Source organism: Lutra lutra, chromosome 5, assembly GCF_902655055.1.
Source record: "Lutra lutra chromosome 5, mLutLut1.2, whole genome shotgun sequence".
In the NCBI taxonomy this organism is placed as follows: domain Eukaryota; kingdom Metazoa; phylum Chordata; class Mammalia; order Carnivora; family Mustelidae; genus Lutra; species Lutra lutra.
In genome coordinates this window covers 72,243,771-72,264,096 of record NC_062282.1, presented here as the reverse complement: position 1 = coordinate 72,264,096, position 20,326 = coordinate 72,243,771, and the positions used below count along the sequence as shown (strand labels likewise).

Sequence of the window (20,326 nt, the reverse complement as noted above, 5' to 3'; positions counted from 1 at the left end):
GGATCTTAATCCTTTATTGTCCTGGGATAAGGAGAATTAGATATTTCAAGGGGTATTTATATAAGCCTTTGTTTAGGTTGGGTTCTAATGTTCTGAGGACTAAGGAAGTCCTAAGATCAAGGTGAAGTACTATGTTTTGTGTAATTTGTTTGTTGCTTTAACTCACAGATACACTATGAAGCTAAAGAATTACTTAGCCCCTGATGCTACAGCTGCAGATAAAAGGCTCACGGTACTTTGGTAAGTGTTGTGTTCCAGCCTCTGCTAGATGATAGGCTGTTCCCTAAGAAATTAGGCTGTTTATGCCCTTCTGAATGTTATCCTTGATTCGGCCTTTCATAACCCAGACATAAATCTATTCTTGATGGGTAAAGTAGAAAATAAGTCAAAATTCCTACTGAAAGACTTTTAGTTGTTGTCAGTCTCTGATCCATCGTACTCATGGCAAAAGCCTTGGTAGGGTAGGACTGACGATAGAACTCCCCCATGTCTCACATGGTCCCTTTTTCAGGCTCTTCTTTCAGTATCCTCTCTCGTTATTCACATATCCTATACCGTCCCTTAGGGAGCACATGTTTAGCTTATTAAGAGTAACGAATGTGGCTTGTTGGCTTAGTTCCAGGGCAATATTATCAGATCGTTTTTTGAAAGTATTTACTTTACCTGGCACTGGCTTTAACAGCTAGGAATGTAGCTGTGGATAAACTGACAGGGTCTTTTTGTCATAGAGTCTAGTATCTAGTGTGAGGAGACACAAATTAATCAAATCGTCACTCACACAAGTATATGCATTCAGCACTTTGAAAGAAAAGTATAATAACTATAAAATTTTGAGTAGAGTATAGAGACACCTGGTCTTCAAATAGAGGGGATATGTGCAAGGGCTGGATGGTGGAAAGAAACTGGCAACTATCAAGGAACTAAAGGAACTACACATAAAGACCAAGGAGAAGTGAAAGTGACTGGAGAGGTAGGCAGTGGTGAACGTGCAAAGCGTTTGCAAGCCATTGTAAGGTTCCCATATGTTGCCTCAGATGCATAGTTGAGTTCCCTAGTTTTTGTCGTTGAATTTCAGTTATTTATAATTTGATCTAGAGATTCTGCTCCTCAGTGATTTCTTTGAATGCATATGTTATAATGACATGTTGGTGTCTTGTGGGTGAGGTTTTGATTTTTGATGGTCAGCAAATAGGAGACTAGTCCTAAGGCTCTTCCCCTTCTTTTGGTATGTACCATAATCAGAACACAGCCTCCAATTTTGCCTGAGAATTAGTGTCATTGACCTTATGCCATGGTCTGTTCACATGAGCCAGTCCTGTGCTCTTGGACAATACAGAAGTTGTCTATGCATATGTGGTCAGAGTCCACTGTGCTGGTAAATAAGCTACCCTTTTCCATTGGCTAGCCTGCGATGCCAGTCTTTGCTGTACCTGAGGCTGTTCAAACTGAAGAAGGAAAATGCTCTGAAGTACTCAAAGACACTGACGGAGCATCTGAAGGTAAGTGTAGAAACAAGGAAGGTCCCTGTCCTAGGGGACAAGATTTGTTGGTGAACTTGAAAATAGGTTTGAAACTTCTTGGAAAGTTTTTAAATGTACATATATCTGATTGTAGAATCTTTGTAGCCATACGCAGTAGCTCTTCCTGGCATTTCTTTCTTTTTTTTTTTTTTTTTTTTTAAGATTTTATTTATTTGTCAGAGAGAGAGCACGCGAGCACAGGCGGACAGAGTGGCAGGCAGAGACAGAGAGAGAAGCAGGCTCCCTGCTGAGCAAGGAGCCTGATGTGGGACTCGATCCCAGGACGCTGGAATCATGACCTGAGCCGAAGGCAGCCGCTTAACCAACTGAGCCACCCAGGCATCCCTCTTCCTAGTATTTCAATGGATGGACCTCTTTCTGTCATGAGACCTAGTTTCTAATTCGCAGATGGCCTTCTGTTTTCACTACCACGCTTCCTCAGACTGTTCAGTTAGTTTCCTAAAATGTCTATGTGTTTTCCTCACACCCCCACATCAGTCTTCTTAAAATCCTGCCCTGGTTCTGAGTTCAGACTCTTCAGTAGCTTACTGTTGTTTGCCAGGTCAGGTCTGAGCTTCTTACCCGGACCTCAAGTCGTTGAGGTCTCTTTCTCCTGTTCGTTACCTAAACCTCTGCTCCTGGGAAACTATGGGTCACATCCATCCACAGCCTTTGCACAAAGTATGACTCACCTCTTGTCTGTCTGTTAACTCATTCTCTGTCTTCCAGAACCCCTAGCTCTCACCTAAATAAGGTCTTTCTGTTGCACATTTACACACACACACATTTTCTTGCTCTCGTGCTTATATTTTGGGTTCTTAAATTTGTAAAGCATCTTAAGGAGCAATTCTGGCCCAGTGTGCTCTTGAATATATTTAATACTTCAGAAGTAGTATTTTTTTAATTACGTACATCTTATTTTTTCCACAGAATTCTTATAATAATTCTCAAGCACCATCACCTGGCTTGGGAAGGTAGGTAAATTTTAGTCTATAAAATATTTTTTGTGACAAAATGGATTTATTTTTGTGTAAAAGCAGGATGGGTGGGGTCCAATTTCTAGAAATGAAAAGATGACAATTAAAAAAAATTAAAACCATCTCTAATAAAGTATTTTTTAAAGTCTTCATTTTTCCTCTTTATTTTTTACTAAGTTGAAAATACAATGAACACAGGAGTAAGCAGGGGACATTTCACCTGTAGAAAACAGTTTTTTGACAGCACCTCAGTCCTTCTCAGAGTTTAATTTATACAACTAGTTGGGTTTTTATCATTGAGCTTATCTTTATTTTACTCAGGTCTCGATACTGACAGAAATAAGTAACAGTGGCATGATTGTGGTTTCTCCTCCATCCCCAATCATCCCCCAAAAGGAGGACAATTACCACGACAGCTTTTGTTTTGTAATTTTTTTCTGTTCAGTTATTATTTTTATGTTAAATGACTTTCTGTCTTTGCTCTTATGTATTTTCTGAACCAAATTTATAGTGCTGAAAGAGAAGATAAAAAAATATTCACAATAAATCACTTTTGTTCCCCCAACTTTTGTTTCATTTTCTTTTTTTTTATGGTCTTGGGCACTTCCACAAATTTTAGTACTGCTGAAATGAACTTCCCTGTTTCTTAGGACACACCAATCAGGTGTGTCCTAAGAAATATTTAATGGACAGGAAGACTGAGATAATTGCAGTTGAATGAAAAAGCTGAACCTCTTTGTCAGCTTTGAATAACTTGGTTAAACTAGGAAATTACCAGAAATAATGGAGTTCAAAATAAGACATCCCTGTCTACTACCACAATTTTCTTGTGTTAAAATGCAAATTCCTCCCAACTTTCTACAAAACAACTTGAAAAGTACCTACTTACCTGCCAGAATAGATGGAAAGTGTGTCCAGTTAGGAGTGAGGTGAACTGCTGCTCTCAAGGTGTGTGACTTCCTCAGTTCTTTGCTGTCTTTTGTTCTGTTGCCATTCATTAAAACAAAGAGTCCAGATACAATGATTCACCATGGGCTTTAGTGAGCTAAATACTTAGAAGAGATTGTACTTCTGTGCAGGCTCTTCTAGTTTAAAAAAGTCTTTAAATTTTAAAAGCCTTCATGGATGAAGAGCCAGTAGAACATGGGTTTCATCATGTTCACCACATTCACATGAATAAGTTTCCTGTTTCTCTCTGTGTAGCAAAGCTGTTGGGATGCCTTCCCCTGTTTCTCCAAAGCTGTCGCCCGGCAATTCCGGAAATTACTCTTCTGGGGCCAGTAGTGCTACAGCAAGTGGTTCTTCTGTGACCATTCCACAGAGGATCCACCAGATGGCAGCCAGCTATGTTCAAGTTACGTCCAACTTCCTCTATGCCACTGAAATTTGGGACCAAGCTGAGCAGCTTTCCAAAGAGCAAAAAGGTAGGAAGTTCTCTAGAGAAACTTTGAAGGATGAAATTGTTGGAAGAGCTTTTATGATCTAATTAAGTGTCTGATCTGCATTTAGTTTATTAGGTAGTCTAGAGTTGACAGTAAAGCATTTCCTAATCACCATTGCTTACCAGTCATACCGAATGTATGGAGTTTGGTAGAAATGCCTCTCACTGTACCAGTGATGCACACAAAACTAAAAACAGCTTTTGCTCTAGGACATATGTGCCTTTGTTCTCGGCACATTAAGTGCAGCTTCAATTATAAAAATAATAAAATACCCATTCTATTTTAGGGTGGTTAACAGCCCTTGGCTTAGGCATACAATTACATGCAGACATCTTGTACATATGAGATGTCTAATATATAAGAAATCACATTCAGGGGCACCTGGCTGGCTCAGTTGCAGGAACATGTGACTCTTGGTCTTGGGGTCATGAGTTTGAGTCCCATGCTAGGTGTAGAGATTACTTTAAAAAAAAAAAAAAATTCATGCTGGAAAATTGGAAAACTTGTGTGATAAAGGAGACAACAAAATAAATCAGTTTCTAGCATTCTTCAATATTAGGTTATGTGACGCTTTTGTACCTTAAGTTTGTTATCTCCCAAACTAAGAACACTGATAATTATAAAGTATTTAAAGGTCCCAGAGAAGAATCACTATATTGTACACTGAAATAAATGGTAACACCATGTTACCTATACTGGATTTTATTTTATTTATTTTTGTAAAGAGCGTGCACGCATGTGAAGCGTCTCGGGGAGGGGGAGAGAGGCAGAGGGAGAAGGAGAAAGAGAATTCCAAGCAGGCTCCACACCCAGTGTGGAGCCCCAAGTGGGGCTTAAACTCATGACCCTGAGATCATGACCTGAGCCAAAAATCAAGAGTCAGACACTTGACCGACTGAGTCACCAGAGCGCCCCAACTATAGTAGATTTTATTTTATTATTATTTTTAAGATTTTATTTATCTGTTAGAGAGAGAGAGGCAGTGAGAAAGGGAATATAGGCACAGAGAGTTGGGGGGGTGGGGAGAAGCAGGCTTCCCTCTGAGCAGGAAGCCCGATGTGGGGCTCCATCCCAGGACCCTGGGATCATGACATGAGCCAAAGGCAGATGCTTAACTGACTAAGCCACCCAGGCACCCCTATATTGGGACTTTAAATTTAAAAATAAGTAAATAAAGGATCCTAGGGAAAAGTACTAGATAAACACCATCTTATTTTCATAGTTGTTATTAGCGAATGTGTGTGTGTGGCAGCTGTTCAGATAGACCCTTTGTAGAGAAACACTACGCTGGTCCATCAGGTGTCCTTTTTTCACAGAGTGTATTTAAATATGTGTAATATAAACAGGTAATGAGATGAAGATGAAGATTCTTATCCCTAAGGAATGATAATGGTGAGAGAGAGGTAGAAGAGGAACCTCGGCATCTAACATAAAATTGTCCTGAAAACCTAATTCTTTCCTAAAATTTTAAATATTGTCACTATTGCTCAGGAAAGGTTACAAAAGCAGGAATTCTTACTAAATCACTCCTGCTTTACTTTCCATTTTTCTTCCCGATGCCAGTTTTCTAGCCTTGTTTTTCTTTGTCCTTTCATTCTCTTTGTCCTTTCACTTTTACTTTTTGTGTGGTACTTTATAATGTTAACTAAAGGAAAGATAATGGCATAATGATCCCTGAGCATCTTTCATTCAATACATTTTCCTAATCTTGTTTCACCTCACCCTCTCTCTGAATCATACTTTTCTTGCCCCACCAGAGTATTTAAAGCATTTCCCCTGAACATACTTAGGTGTATGCATCGTTGGGTGATACGGATTTTTCAAGGACATGATCATCATGCCTTTTTTTTTTTTTTTTAAGATTTTATTTATTTATTTGACAGACAAAGATCACAAGTAGGCAGAGAGGCAGGCAGAGAGGTGGTGGGGAAGCAGACTCCCTGCTGAGCAGAGAGCCTGATGCGGGGCTGGATCCCAGGACCCTGGGATTGACCTGAGCCAAAGGCAGAGGCTTTAACCCATTGAGCCACCCAAGCTCCCCATCGTCATGCCTTTAACACAGCCACCAAAATTAACAGAAATTCCTTTCTATCACCTAATACCTAGTCTATCATCCAATTTTCCTGTTATTGCAAATATGTCTTTTTTTTTTTTTTTTTTTTCTTTACTGTTTGTTTTTAACAGGATCCAAACATTCCTTCATCAGTGCCTGAAGTCTGTCTCCTTCTTCCAGGTCTTGGTGTTTGGGGGAATGGGGCACTGTGCCATTTATGTTGAGGAGGAAATGAGTCCTATTATGGATTTGACTGATTGCTTCCTCTTGGTATCGTTTAGCTTGCTCCTCTGCCCCCCTTATTTCCTTCATACTGATAGTTACATTTTGAGACTTAATTAGATTCAGGTTTTTAACATTTTATAGGCGCTGCTCTAGATCTCCTATTATTGATATTATTGAGGCATTCAATTATTGGTTGTCTCTTGTTTAGTGATACTTGGATTTGGCCATTGACACAATCCAGGTGGTTTCAGCCTGACCCAGTTTGATGTAAGATTCCCTATTAAACTTTAACTTAGGTTATTACTTACATCCATTATTTACATCCATTATTGCACTAGGAAATAGGAATTTTCAGGGCACCTGGGTGGCTCAGTCGATTAAGTGTCTGGCTCTCAATCTCAGCTCAGGTCATGATCTCAGGGTCATGAGTCCAGGTCCCACATTGGATTCTACTTTAAAAACAAACAAACAAGGGGTGCCTGGGTGGCTCAGTGGGTTAAGCCGCTGCCTTCGGCTCAGGTCATGATCTCAGGGTCCTGGGATCGAGTCCCACATCGGGCTCTCTGCTCAGCAGGAAGCCTGCTTCCCTCTCTCTCTCTCTCTCTGCCTTCCTCTCCGTCTACTTGTGATCTCTCTCTGTCAAATAAATAAATAAAAAAATCTAAAACAAACAAACAAAAAGGAAACAGGAATTTTCTATTCTGCTATTGCACCTGCACTTATTTTCTGGAATTCTATAAAAAAGACCCTTTTCGGGGCGCCTGGGTGGCTCTGGGTTAAAGCCTCTGCCTTCGGCTCAGGTCATGATCCCAGGGTCCTGGGATCGAGCCCCGCATTGGGCTCTCTGCTGAGTGGGGAGCCTGCTTCCCTTCCTTTCTCTCTGCTTGCCTCCCTGCCTACTTGTGATCTCTGTCAAATAAATAAAATCTTTAAAAAAAAGACCCTTTTCTCCTCCTCTTTGATTGCTTCTATTTGAGTAGGCCCAGGTGTTTATCATGAGAATGATCCCTTTTTCTCTGCATGTATAAAAACTCTTCTTTCTGAGTCCTACATCCCTCTCTTTTCTCCCAAAATTGCATCGGGATCAAATGTTAGGATACTGTCCTTCCTTCCTCTTCTTTGCACCCATGTCACATGCAGATCAGCCTTTATTTGGTCACACAGGAAGAATCCTTCCATGTCCGTCCTTTGCATTTTTTAACTATACTATCTAAAACATGGGATAATTTATCAGTGTTGCATGGCATATGATTACAGCAAAAAGTTTGTCATAAATGTCTAATCTCACAGGAGCTCTTACGGGGAACAGTTCAAAGAACTTTTTGTATCACTTGCTTCCTACACAAAAACAGTACATACTGTTTCCAGTAATAGTACAATGTAGTACATTGTCTCCATTTTAGTAATGTGTGCTCCATATTAGCAGTCGATAATTTCCATCAGTGGAATTCTGCTTTTATGTATAACACTTAATTCCTAACCATACAGTCTGTTGGAAAAGTTTCATGACTTAGGCAAAATACTGGAACTTGAAAGACAGACTGTGGGTTGGTTTGTTCTAAAACAGGGGCGGTCATCATTGTAGTGCAGGAGGGAGTGTTTTTTTTTACTTCATTTGACTACTGTTTTAGAATCTAGCCTAAACTTTTAAAGCAGCATTTTAGGAGACTGTGTACATCATTTAATGACTGGTTTTGGTTTTCTAGAATTCTTTGCTGAACTGGATAAAGCGATGGGCCCTCTCATCTTTAATGCGAGCATCATGACAGACCTCGTTCGATACACCCGCCAGGGACTGCACTGGCTTCGCCAGGATGCTAAGCTGATATCTTGAACTGAGCACATTCTCGTTGCCTCTGATTTTCTCCACAACACTGTGTCACATCACAAAGGAAAACTGCCATAACATGCCACCTAGTCGACACTAAGAATGAGGAATGGTTTTCTCCTCCCTGGTTCATGTGTTGTTGTTATTTATAACCCAAAGCCACGATGTCAGTTGACCCCTTTAATATTCCCAATATGAAAAGTTACTTAAATGTTTTTAAATCTGCAGCACATTGATAAGATGGTGTCAGTGATCTGTAATAAGATTGAAATTCCAATTGCAATTCATAACTAATCAATTGAAATTCTATTTATTTTATTTTTTTAAGTTCCCAGATTGGGGCTAGTATAAAACTTAGTTATTTCTGCCTATAAATATACTTTGTTGAACATTAAGTGTAAATTTAAGGTAGGCATTTTTTATTTATATACTTGGGGAGCTTTGTTACCTAATGTCTTTTTGTGGTAGCTCTTCTCAGAGTAAGAGTTGGTTCATCTAAAATATGGACATGTTCTTTCTGTACCTACTACCTGATATTATTTTAAATCTTAACTACAGTTTTATTGCAGAATTTATGCTTAGTATTAAGGATATTCTACACATGAAAAATCATTTAAATATGAGAAGATGGCATTCTACAGATAGAAGATGAAATGCGTCTGAGTTGGTATGCATTATGTCAAGAACTGTGAATGTGTTAATAACACTATAGCAATCACAAGGTGACTATAGGTTGCATTTAATGCATTACAAAAGAGGGCAGGCAAACTTTCTAGGAGAAGGATATCATGTGAAGGGTTTCATAAAAGGACAATCTTGAACTTCATGGATTGTATTAAAATCGTGTGTTCTTTTTTATTGCTAATAATTTGACAGTTAATTGAAAAAGCGTAAGTTACTTTGGAACAAAGGATGATTCCCCCTCCTGAGGGTTGCTGCTTACGTCTCTTTCAGTGATGATGTTTGAAGGGTTGACTCTCTCTTCAGAATTCTTATTTGTAAACTGTTTTTGCCACACTAGATCATGATGCTCTTAAGGGAGCATGCAGTGACTGATGCAGGAGTGGGCTGGAGCTTTGCTACGTGTGCTTTTGCTATACAATTTAAGGTATAATGCCTGAGCTAGAGATGAAGTTCTCCTTTTAAACTTGTCTTGTACTGACTCCCTTTGTATTATGAAGGCCCTCACCTATGATTTATATTTCTGATGGGATGAGAAAATTCACACTAGAAAAGTTCCTAATTTGGTTCAGTGTTAGCTCTCTTGGGAAGGGAAGGGGAGGGGAGCAAGGGTAGCGCTTAAGCCAGCTCTGTAAGAGTTGTATATCAAAGTACCTTTCCCTGTAAGGTGCATATCGGAGTCAAAGGTGAGAAATGTACCCTCTGTCATGCCCCTGTCATGTGCCCCTATCATGTCTGGTGTGCCTTAAATCTTACCTTTGAATGAAAACTCTATGGATTGTTTACAGATATTTTACACTAGGACCAGATCACCCAGTATGGTTGGTCTTTGGCAGTAGTAATGTTCAGTTCTCTTTCTTTATTAATCTTCCTTTAGGGTCACATAAAGATGAATTAGTTTAGAAAAGCTAATGCTTTGGTACATGACTTAGTCTAATTGGGTAATGGCTGCTCCAAAAAAATTGTTTGTCTTTCTCCCCATTCCAAAAATGAATTCATCCAATCAGAAAAGAAGATTGCCCTGCTGTTTATAGATGATTGCTAAGGTTTGAAGTGGGAAAGAAAGGATAGAATATCTCCCAAGCAAGTGGTGCGGTGAATCCTCTGTATAGGAGTCTTTTTTTACATTTATTTCTGAAGCTAATGAACCTTCGTTGTCCTGTGGCTTCATATTTACAGAACTTTTTAACTGCCCTGTACCTCAGGTGATTTTTGCATGTCACTGGGGATTAGAATCCAGAAATTATGCTGAAATTAATCTTTTTCTCTTGGAGACATTGCCTCTGAAATCTTGCTCTAACTTATGTATGTTTTAGGAACAGTTTTCCTTAAGAGGACAACTTCTCAGTGATTAGGGTAGTTATTCGATGAGAGACTTGACCCTGTTGATCAAGTAGCTGTATGTCCTGTCCTCTGATTGCTCTTACTCTGATTCCTTACTTTGCAGTGAGGTCTTAGAAGTGGATAAAGCTTTCAGCCACAGCAGCGAGCAGGGCACCTCTGAGTTCCAGTGTATTCTAATCTCTTGTGTGTCCTGAAAGGCAGCAGGAGTGTTTCTGGGGTCACACTGATATTTTGTTAAAACATAGTTTCCTGCATGTTTTATGGTGCTGTTCTAAGTTAATTTTCTCTCTGGAACTGTGTTAAGTCTTTGGGAATAAATTTTTCAAGCTTTTCATTGTGGAGGGATTTTCCCACCAGGTGGTAATGGGCAGTGGATCAAAATCCTGTCCTAAATAATTGAATTTTCAATGTCATAGTCTATGGAAACACCACTCCCTTTCCTCTGTGTCCATCTCCTCAAAAGTTTTCTGTGTCTTCCATCTGCTCCAGTGCATACTTTGGACTCCCTTTGTAGGCCACCATTCCTCCTTCCTCAATAGGTGTCTTCACTGTTCTCTGACCATTTAAAACTGAATTTGAAAGTGGCTAAAAACTTAACTTCGTCTGAGACTTGTACTTAATATATAGTTAATTATAGAAATAGCAGCTATTTAAAAAATCACTCTGTTGACTGCTTTTTAAGACCACACTTGTATGCCAGGAGGCAGCAGCCTACGCCCCTGGACTCTTCACAGGCAGCCAGTGAACAGTGGATGAAGTCACGTGGTAATACCACCCAGCCTGGGCTGGGCTGTAGGGAGCACTCCCCTCCAGGTGATCCACCCGCCACAGCCCAGCCTGGGTCCAGTCTTGCTGGGAGCGTTCAGCCTGTTTCTTGCTTCAGTGCCACCTTTTCCTGGGCAGGTAGCCAAGAACTAACTTTAAAAGCGATGAGTATTCCAGATAAATCTTCAGCTATAGTTGCTGAAGAGTGGAGAAGGTTGACCATCTCCTGATTTAATTCTACAGTGAAAAGGTGGTGTAGAGTAATGTGTGCATGTGCCCAACATGCCTGTGCTCTGGCTAGCTCTCCCACTGGCAGGTCCATAGGCATCTGGGCCTCACTTTGCATTCACTTGTGGCTTTATTAGATTCACTGTTGTTGTTGTTGTTGTTTTTAATTGTTGTTCGTTTCTTTTTATTAAAGAAAGGCTAATCAGCTAAATCAGACAAGCATCATTTTGTATTTAATGACAGAAACTTTGGGAACTTACTTCATTGAGTGAGCTTGCATTGTGAAGCAAGAGCCTACGGAAGGCACCTGTTCTAAATGAAAGTTCTGGTTCTGGAGGCTGGCAGCACCCTGGAGTTTCAGAGCAGCCAGTGGTCGCTTCAGTCAGTGATGCCTGATTGTGCAGAGGAGAGGTACACTGTGCACTCTTCTAGGTGTGAGGGTATGCAGCTTTGGATTTTAAAATTATGTACACATACACACTTTATATATATGTATGTATGTATGAAAACATGAAATTAGTTTGTCAACAATGTGTGTGTTTAGTATTTTAGCTTAGTGCAACTATTTCCACATTATTTATTAAATTGATCTAAGACACTTTCTTGTTGACACCTTGAATATTAATGTTCAGGGGTGCAATGTGTATTCCTTTTAGATTGTTAAAGCTTAATTACTATGATTTGTAGTAAATTAACTTTTAAAATATATTTGAGCCCTTCTGTAGTATAATAGGGCTCTTACAGGGTGGGAAGGATTTTAATTTTCCAGTTGCTAATTGAATAAAATGGCCTCATTATGTATTTTGAATTTTAGGAGTTTGCCTCTGGGTCCCAGGAACATCTAATGGGAATGACAGTTTTAGGCAGATTGTGATGATTTTTTTCTTTAAGTAAGTTGGGAAGCAAAGCATTTCACATCCATGTAGACTCCTATCACGCATATTTCCTAATTATGTGGAGCACAGATTTCATTTTGATTTTACATATTAATGTGTTGAGAGAGGCAGACGTTTTTCCAGAAACAAATAATACTGCACTTCTAAGGTTGCTATTCAGTAAAATAAAGAGAAAATTGTCAAATGATTTGGAATATGTAGAGGAAGAGGCCACATTGGTCATGTCTTTTGCGTGCTTATCTTTCACATACTCCGTGATGGAGAAATTCAGTTTAGACTTCTAGACCTTAGAATCAAGCTGGCAAGTGACCAGAAGTAAGTTATTACTAGTAGGTAAAGCACATGCTGATTCTCTTCATTTGAACCGCATGGTTAGTTAAAAAGTCACTTTCTCTAGAAAAGCAATGGAAAAATCTCTCCACCTCTTCCTTTTGATGGAATCTGGTCACAGAATAAGGCATTATAGTTAAGTCTAAACTGAGTCTTCTCGATGTTTAAGTATCCTGAAATAGCAGCCTAAAAGCAATCATTATGTAATGAAACTGACTTTAGGAATGTCAGCATTGACCTCTCTGTGCCACCATTGCTCAGCTAAGCATAAATTGCCATCCTTAAAAAAAGAAACAAAAAAGCTCTCTAAATGTGCATGGGGAAGAAAAACTCCCACCCAGAAATTCTAGTAATCTGCAGTTTTGACCTGTTACCGCTTACACGTGGGGTTTCTTTTCAGCTTTTAACCACTGGAATTTTCTACCTGCTATGTTCCTCCCTGGAAAATATGTTTGGAAATGATGCCTTTCACATCTCTGCCATGGTTATCCATACTGTTGAGTTTGTTGTTGCTGTTCAAAAAGTGTCCCCATTTTATAACTTTATGCACACACCTGGCAAATCATTGACATGAGCATTCAACAGTACTGGGGTTAGGGTGAAGCGGGGCGGGGCTTGCCACCAGAGCTGGCCCAATTGGCAATGCCTGAAAAGGCACTACTTTGGAGGACCAGATGTGAGGTTGGTTAGCACGGTTAGCACGGTTATGAAAATTTCTATCTAGCCTCCGTTTTGAATGGTTTTACGAAATTTTGTATATGGAGGATGGAAATGCTTATATATTTATTGAATCCTTTTATTTGAAATTAAAATTATTTGCTGAATAACGGTTTGATATTTGGGGAGGGTTTTGGAGGGGAAGTAATGCCACTGATAAATTAAAAGCCTTGTTGATTTTGCAGAAAGGTACTGTTAGTGTCTGATAGGATGCCTTTGTTTTTGTACATGATCCAAATCTTTGTTTTACATTTCTTTTATCCAAAATATTTAGGCATCTGACATTTTCAACCAAAATTTCAATTATATACTGTGATTTTTATTTGTTGCAATACATTAAAATTTCAGAGGTACTTTGGGGCTCAAAAGCTAGGATTTCTAAGTATGTGCATTTCACATAATAAAGCTGTTAATGGTGAGCAAAGTATTATATACTAATTAGATTTTTCCACATCTGTATAGTATATTATATGTATTTTGTGGTATTGAGATTATAGAAAGTTTAGAGTGTCAAACATGCGTTTAATGTGTATTTTTAAACAAATTTATGGCAATTAAAATATTTGGAGACAAGGGTATCACATTTCAATTTGTAAAGATCTTTTTAACTCTACTGTGTCATTAAGATGCTTTGTATAATGCCAAACCATAGCTGGAGAAACTAAGTTTAATAAATATCAAATAGATTTTCTGTATTAAAGTTTATAAACACTGTGCTCTTTAAACTTCTTCAACTCTTACTTTGCCTTTTCAATGTAATTTCTGTTTTGTACCTTAGTGTCCACTGCTACTCTGCCTGAAAAATCTGGACCCCCAGTCCAGCTCTCATTTCCTGATTACAGAAATTCTGCACTTGATGGCCATGCATCCTTTTGCATAGACCAGGTTGCCCTCCTCCAGCAGAAATCCAAAAAAGTCTTTTCTGCTGTTCTTGGGGGCTTGGGTTTTTATTGTTTTATTAAACTAGATTCTTCTTCCAGTTCTGCCTTCAGTTAAGTCCTAGACAAATGTGGGCACATCATCAGGTCACAAATGCCAGTCCATCTCTGACAACTCACTGAAGAGTTCTGACACGGAGTGAAGGACTAGGATCAGGGCCAGGGCCACAGCATGTGAACTTGCCAAGGCTAAACACGTGGCTATTAGGAAACTTGTCTTTCAGCCTCTCATCGTGTTCTTTGTTTCTTTGGAGGTTCTAGCAGGGGAGCGCAGCTACTCGTATACCCTTGACCGAAGAACGGTCCTCTCCTCTATCGGGGAAGGTCGTCCTCTTCGACCGAGCGCGCAAATTCGGGAGGGCCGCACATGGAGCGGTGAGGGAGGAAGGGGACACCCGCCTAGCCAGCCAGATCAGCCGAATCAACCCTGGCGATCAATGGGGTGACAGATGTCGCAGCCAGATCGCCCTCACATCCGTGTTCTTTGTTTCTTAAATGTTCACTTTCACTGTGCTTTTACAGACTGCGAAGTCTGCTCTTAGGCAATGCTGGTTTTTTGTTTTTGTTTTTGTTTTTGTTTTCTGTAGCATACAAAGTGAACTCTTTTCAAACCCTCAAAAGTTTGAATTCCAGACTGCAAAAATTTTGAGACATTTAATAGTATACATAGAAAAATAAACTCTAAATTGACAAGTTTAGTAATGCTTATCTACATAACATTCTAAGAAGAAACGGAGACCAGTTTAAAGCGTACATCTGTCTTTAAATATTAAGAATACAAGACTGCTTCACTTAAGTGTCTCCAGCCAAAATGCAGTTAATCAATATTCCATAGAACGGAGCATTGTTGTAGGTGAGCGCTGTCCTCTTTTCCCCTGGTTTGTACATCATTCCTGGACCACACTTAGGGAACAGCGTCTTTTTCTAAAGGAAAAGAAAGGGTGGTTTTTAAGACAAAGGTCTAGCAGTGCCCAGAGCCAGTCACATCTTCGCATTTCCTTGCTCTGCTTGCTCTAGCCAACCTCGGGGTAAACTGCAGAAAGCAAAGGTACCACTCTCTAGTGGTACCTGTGTGGAGCTGTTCTTGGTTCTTGAATCCCGAGGGATTCACCAGGGAGCTCCAGGCTACAACCCAGGCAATCGCCTGTTCCACTTTTATTCTTAGGTAAGTGTGTGTGCTGATCCTTCCTCGGCCTGCGCTCAAGTTTGTGGAATACCTGCATAGCCTTGTGATACACTCGGAATCGTCCCGGCAAGAGGATCCAATGGGCCTGAGGGAGACCCCTCTCCAAAACGGGGTCATTCTCCGTGACCTTCTCTTTGTTGAACTCAGTTCCAGTACCGGGGAGCCATCTGCCTGTAGGGCAAAGACAAATTAACCTCAGGTATGGAAGCGCTGACACCCATCTGCACACCTTGGGCGAATGATGCTGTAGACTCCAGAGCAGAGGGACCCTTCCTCAGGGCTGAGTCCCGTTCTCAAGGTCTGCTTACAATTTCCCCACCAGCACAGTCCCTGCACGTCCACTTCCTACCTGGTTCAACAGCAGCAAGCAGATCGTGAGCACTGCAAAGAGCTTGAGGTGCCGCATCTTGCCGGAGGGAGGTTGTTGGAGCCCGGAATCCAGCAACAGTTCCCACTTGCTTTTATAGACTGAAATTCATCTCTTTTATGGTTGCCAGGTGAGATGGGGGCAAAGTTTATATTTGCAGTCAGGGTCGATTTAATAAGTTAATGTCTACCAGAGGAATGTGCTCAGGGCCTTCCTTTCAGGCACGTTGTATTTACTGATCCCTCATCTGGACTTTGAGTGATTATGTTGCTGGCTTGGACCCTTTTACCAAAAGTCAGCACCAACCCCTCCTTCCCTTTGAAAGCCACGTGAAGCTACTGAGGGAAACCAGGCACCTAGCCACATTTTGATTCCAAAATAGCTCAATGAGATCACTGTAATCAAAATAGAAGTCTCATAGTGAGGTCTTCGTGTTGACGCCTTTCAACCTTGTCTGGGAAAGAAGCAACAATCTCGTGTTACAGGCAACTGGATAAGGCCCTTACCTCCCTTCTGTGGGAAGTTGCTTCAGCAAGTGTGACCCAACAGTGCCCCAGATCCCCCTTCTTCATAGATGATTTGTCCTAGTTTCCTGCTCCAGATCATCTCCCTAGAAGAATGGACCAAGCTGTGGCAAGTTCAAAGTCTAGCCTACCTGCCTTCTCCCAGGGCAAAGGCAATCGATACTGATGCAGGACTTGAACTGTGGTTGAATAGAATGGAATATAGGTTTTTCTGTTTTGTTTTTAAATGTGTGAATGAAGTGTTAGCAGGGGCTCCTAAGCCAGTGGGATTGCCTGACGGTGGTGACAAATCACACTGCAATCTTTGAATTAATGGGTTTTCCTCACAGTAGTTGACTAGGTCCTTCTGCAGAGCATAGCCTTCCAGCAGCTTCAGGGGAACAGACCAAGCACGGAGATGTAGCTAGAGCCCAAAACATCCATCAACTTAAGTAGGAACTATTTCAGATCACTAGAACAAGAAAGGGCATGTGCCTAAGTTGTGAGGTATTGTGGGTAATCATTAAATGACCTGGGCATTTTCATAAATTTGGGGGAATAGTGTAACTTTTGAGTATGAATTATAGGACTTAAGAGCTTCCTATGACTGGAAGGATGAGCCAATAAGATGAAGGTAACAAGATTATTTCTCTGACTGGTGTCTCTGTAAAAAAGTGACTGATACCTCTTCCCAAGGCCTGTATCATTTTCAGGGGTTGGATATTTGGTTTGAGCCTGCCTGTTCCACAAGTTAGAGTGGAGGAGATGAGGCTCAGCTGAAGGTGGAACAGGATGGTCACCAATCCTCTTGTCAAGGGAGAAGAGAGTGGTAAGGTGAACCTCAGAACTGGAACAGGGGAAGATGGGGGTGTGACTCCACAGATCTGTCTGTCCTGGTTCTGGTCAATTAAGCACCATGGAGCCAAGCCCAGAGGGAGACATCACTGCTTGCACTTGAGGAACATGGAGAAGCAGACTAGTCAGCTGCTCCTTCCCTTTACCCCTGTGCTTGGATGTTGAATCACCCTATGTAGGGGCTTAACTAGGAACCTCTGTGGGGTGGGGAAGAAGCTATGTGATGACCTAGTGAACATTGGGTAAGAACACAAACCTGATTAGATAAGCAAGAGACTGAACAACGTGATGTCCTAGAGACAGTTGGGTCTGGTGTGGCCTCGGTGCCAGCCTGTTCTTAAGAGAGGGATATGCCAAATGGGATTTGGAAACTGCTAGTTCCAAACATGGGTACTTTCTCCTAATCCTCCATTTCTGCCTCCCGCTACCGCAAGCAAAATCAAATTAGCCTTTTGTGTTAATTTATTACACAGCCAGTACCCCAGCCAAGGAAAGGGCCTGAGGCTCCAGTGTGCATAGGGGAAAAGAATAAACCATTCATCAACATGAATGTGACAACACTGCAGAAGCCTTTAGGGTTTGAGCCTCTAATTTTGTATGCCACTTCTCCTCCCTAAAGAAAAAAGCCCATCAGTTACTGCCCATGGAAGGGACTACTGCTAGGAAAAATATTTCTTTTTTGTTGTTGCTGTTGTTAGATACAGAGAGAGAGCAAGCAGGAGGAGCGGCAGGCAGAGGGAGAAGCAGGCTCCCTGCTCAGCAGGGAGCGGGACGCAGAGCTCAATCCCAGGACCCTGAGACCACGACCTGAGCCGAAGGCAGATGCTTCACCGACTGAACCCCCCCCACCCAGGCATCTCAGGAAAAGTATTTCAACGTATGTCTACATTACCTCTGTCACTGTTTTAAATCAGCCATGGATGGAGCAAAAAATCAGCTTTGAAAGCGAAGTGGCATCCAGACAATTGTCCACAGCCATCCCACAGTCCTTGAATAGTTGTGAAATCCTACTCCTGAAATTAATAATTTTTAAAAATTCATGGGCTCTCTACAGTCAAGTATTTCGCTGAATGAATAAACACACAACTCCATATTCCTTCTTCCAGCAAAAAAGTCTAAGCAGCATTTACTAATTTTAGCCATAGAGAGAACACTTGGCTGGGAGGCAGGAGCGGGGGTTCTACATTAACTAACCACACGCCAACCCTTTCTCTTAGAGCTTTATTCTTTTGTTCTCCCAATGAGATGGCTGAGGGCTCTCAGCCACTGACATTTGGGGGTTCAAATGATTAATTTACAGGAAGAAAATGAGAAGCATGTTTGATAGTGATTGCTTGGTAACAACTCCCAGGGATTTTCTACCGCTGAGGTTAAGTGCGGAGGATGAAATGGGAGAAAATGGGTGTAGCTCCGTGAGCAGTTTGAAATACATTCCAGGGGGAGAGGAGACCATGAAGGCTCGGCAGTAACTGGAGACTTTTCTGCTGTCCCTGAGTAGGATGTGCCTAATAAAAAATGAAAGACTCTGAAATGGAGAAACTTCCAGGTAAAACTGCAAGGGTCAAAGTGTATTTGCTTTTCTGGGGCTGGACCTGGCACAGACTTCACAGCCTACACTAGATAGGCCTACATCTCTGGGACTTGGTTGGCAACCTGGAGTCCACTTTGCCACATTGTACAGCGCAGAGATAAAAGCCCTGGTGGGGGTAGGGCCCCGCTGAGGACAGCAGAGTGAAATGAGTGGCTGTGCCCTGGAAGCAGAGGAAGGCGCCACACCCAGGGCTGGAGGCTCCATGTGGATGGTTACCGGCATTGCGGCCCACAGCAGTGGTCCCTTTCTTCCTTGAGAGATTTCACTCATGTTTTCCTTTTCTTTGTAGATATCGGCAGACAGAATGGTCCCTAAAATCATCCCAGATCCGGGGCACCTGGGTGGCTCAGTGGGTTAAAGCCTCTGCCTTTGGCCCAGGTCATGATCCCAGGGTCCTGGGATCAAGCCCCACATCGGGCTCTCTGCTCAGAGGGAGCCTGCTTCCTCCTCTCTCTCTGTCTGCCTCTCTGCCTACTTGTGATCTCTATCAAATAAATAAATAAAATCTTAAAAAAAAAATCATCCCAGATCCCATGGCACATACAGGAGCACTGAGTTATACAACTCACCACGTTCCAGCCTCCCCATCTACCTCAGCACCCTGCTACACAGGGCTCTGTGCCCCCCAGCATAGAGAAGTAAGCCCTTTGGGGAGAGACAGGCTTACAGCAGACTTTCAGAATTTTCTTCAAAGGCAGCTCAGCAGGTAACCGGGCTTACAGCAGGGTCTTCTCAGAGCGCTCCTGGGATAGAAAGGATTCAGACCCATACTTGGTGCCTGGTCACCTGACCTGAGCTGAGAAAGGGTACATTTGCTTTTCAGCTGTTATATCCAAATGAGTCAAGGAACAGAAAGAAATAAAGTCTTGTGGTAAAATGAAGCCAAGAAGATGGGAGAGGGTAGCCATCTCCTCAAAGCTCGGGGCTAGCCAGAGGGAGAAAGACAGATGAAAGGCCTGTCAAGGAAGTAGCTTTCGCTGGTGCTGTTCAAACTATGTAGTTGGTTAAATGCCTGGCTTTGACTCAGGACATGATCCGAGTCCCAGGACAGAGTCCCATGTCAGATTCCCTGCTCAGCGAGAAGTGTGCTTCTCCCTCTGATCCTCGCCACTGGGCACCAGCCCCCTACCCTGTACTCTCCCTCTCAAATAAGTAAAATCTTAAAAACAAAAACAAAAACTATGTAGAATGAAGGATGGGTGGTGCATTTACGTCTTCAGGTCCACAGCTTCATCGGATCCTCAACAGTCTATGACCCAAACATGTAACAAACCCTGAGAACAAATACAGAGAGCCCAGGAAAACTGGACCATGTTGGGTGAAGCAGGAGTTTTTTTTTTTTAAGATTTTATTTATTTGACAGAGATCACAAGTAGGCAGAGAGGCAGGCAGAGAGAGAGGAGGAAGCAGTCTCCCTCTGAGCAGAGAGCCCGATGTGGGGCTCGATCCCAGGACTCTGGGATCATGACCTGGGCGGAAGGCAGAGGCTTTAACCCACTGAGCCACCCAGGCGCCCCGAGGCAGTTTTCATGGTAGTTGTTCTCTGTTAAGCCTGCCAGACTCCTACAGATCACTCATTCCACCATTACCACACCCTATGGCTTTGTATTAATACATCGTCTTACAACAAAAAGGTCAAAGCTCAGGAACACACGTTTCTTTCTTGTATCATACAATTGAAGAAGCACAGGTTAAGGGTGTGGGCCTAAATTCACCAGACTCAGGTTCTTTATGCTGCCTCCCAATCAATGCAATTTATATTACTTTTTGTTTGTTTTGAAGTATTTAACTTCAGTTCCTAACAGATGAGAATAATCATTAGAATAAGAAAAAAATTACAGCCAGAAGCTGAACTACACTGTAAAAGTTACTGCTCTGGA

The 20,326-nt window shown here is 41.6% G+C and overlaps 2 protein-coding genes across 4 annotated transcripts in view; one reads left to right on the top strand and one right to left on the bottom strand.

Annotated features, from left to right (window-relative positions):
* Positions 1–13,701, top strand: part of AFF4 (ALF transcription elongation factor 4) — a 96,221-nt gene extending 82,520 nt beyond the window's left edge. For both annotated transcript variants that reach the window (XM_047728954.1, XM_047728953.1), the window contains 5 exons: positions 169–240; positions 1,406–1,499; positions 2,451–2,494; positions 3,701–3,921; positions 7,924–13,701. In XM_047728954.1, coding sequence (XP_047584910.1) covers positions 169–240; positions 1,406–1,499; positions 2,451–2,494; positions 3,701–3,921; positions 7,924–8,051 — 559 coding nt within the window. In that variant the 3' untranslated portion in view covers positions 8,052–13,701. The remainder of the gene's footprint in view (positions 1–168; positions 241–1,405; positions 1,500–2,450; positions 2,495–3,700; positions 3,922–7,923) is intronic.
* Positions 6,539–15,773, bottom strand: LEAP2 (liver enriched antimicrobial peptide 2). Of its 2 annotated transcripts, none has more exons than XM_047728955.1 (3): positions 15,480–15,773; positions 15,162–15,301; positions 6,539–6,669 (listed from the first exon to the last, which is right to left on the bottom strand). In XM_047728955.1, exons 1-3 carry the CDS (start codon positions 15,534–15,536, stop codon positions 6,621–6,623), a joined length of 246 nt encoding a protein of 81 aa, XP_047584911.1. In that variant the 5' UTR covers positions 15,537–15,773; the 3' UTR covers positions 6,539–6,620. The 2 variants fall into 2 exon arrangements, with proteins under 2 accessions (XP_047584911.1, XP_047584912.1); XM_047728956.1 differs by lacking the exon at positions 6,539–6,669 and adding an exon at positions 14,584–14,868 and having other exon boundaries at positions 15,480–15,760.
* Between the last annotated feature and the right edge of the window lie 4,553 nt (positions 15,774–20,326).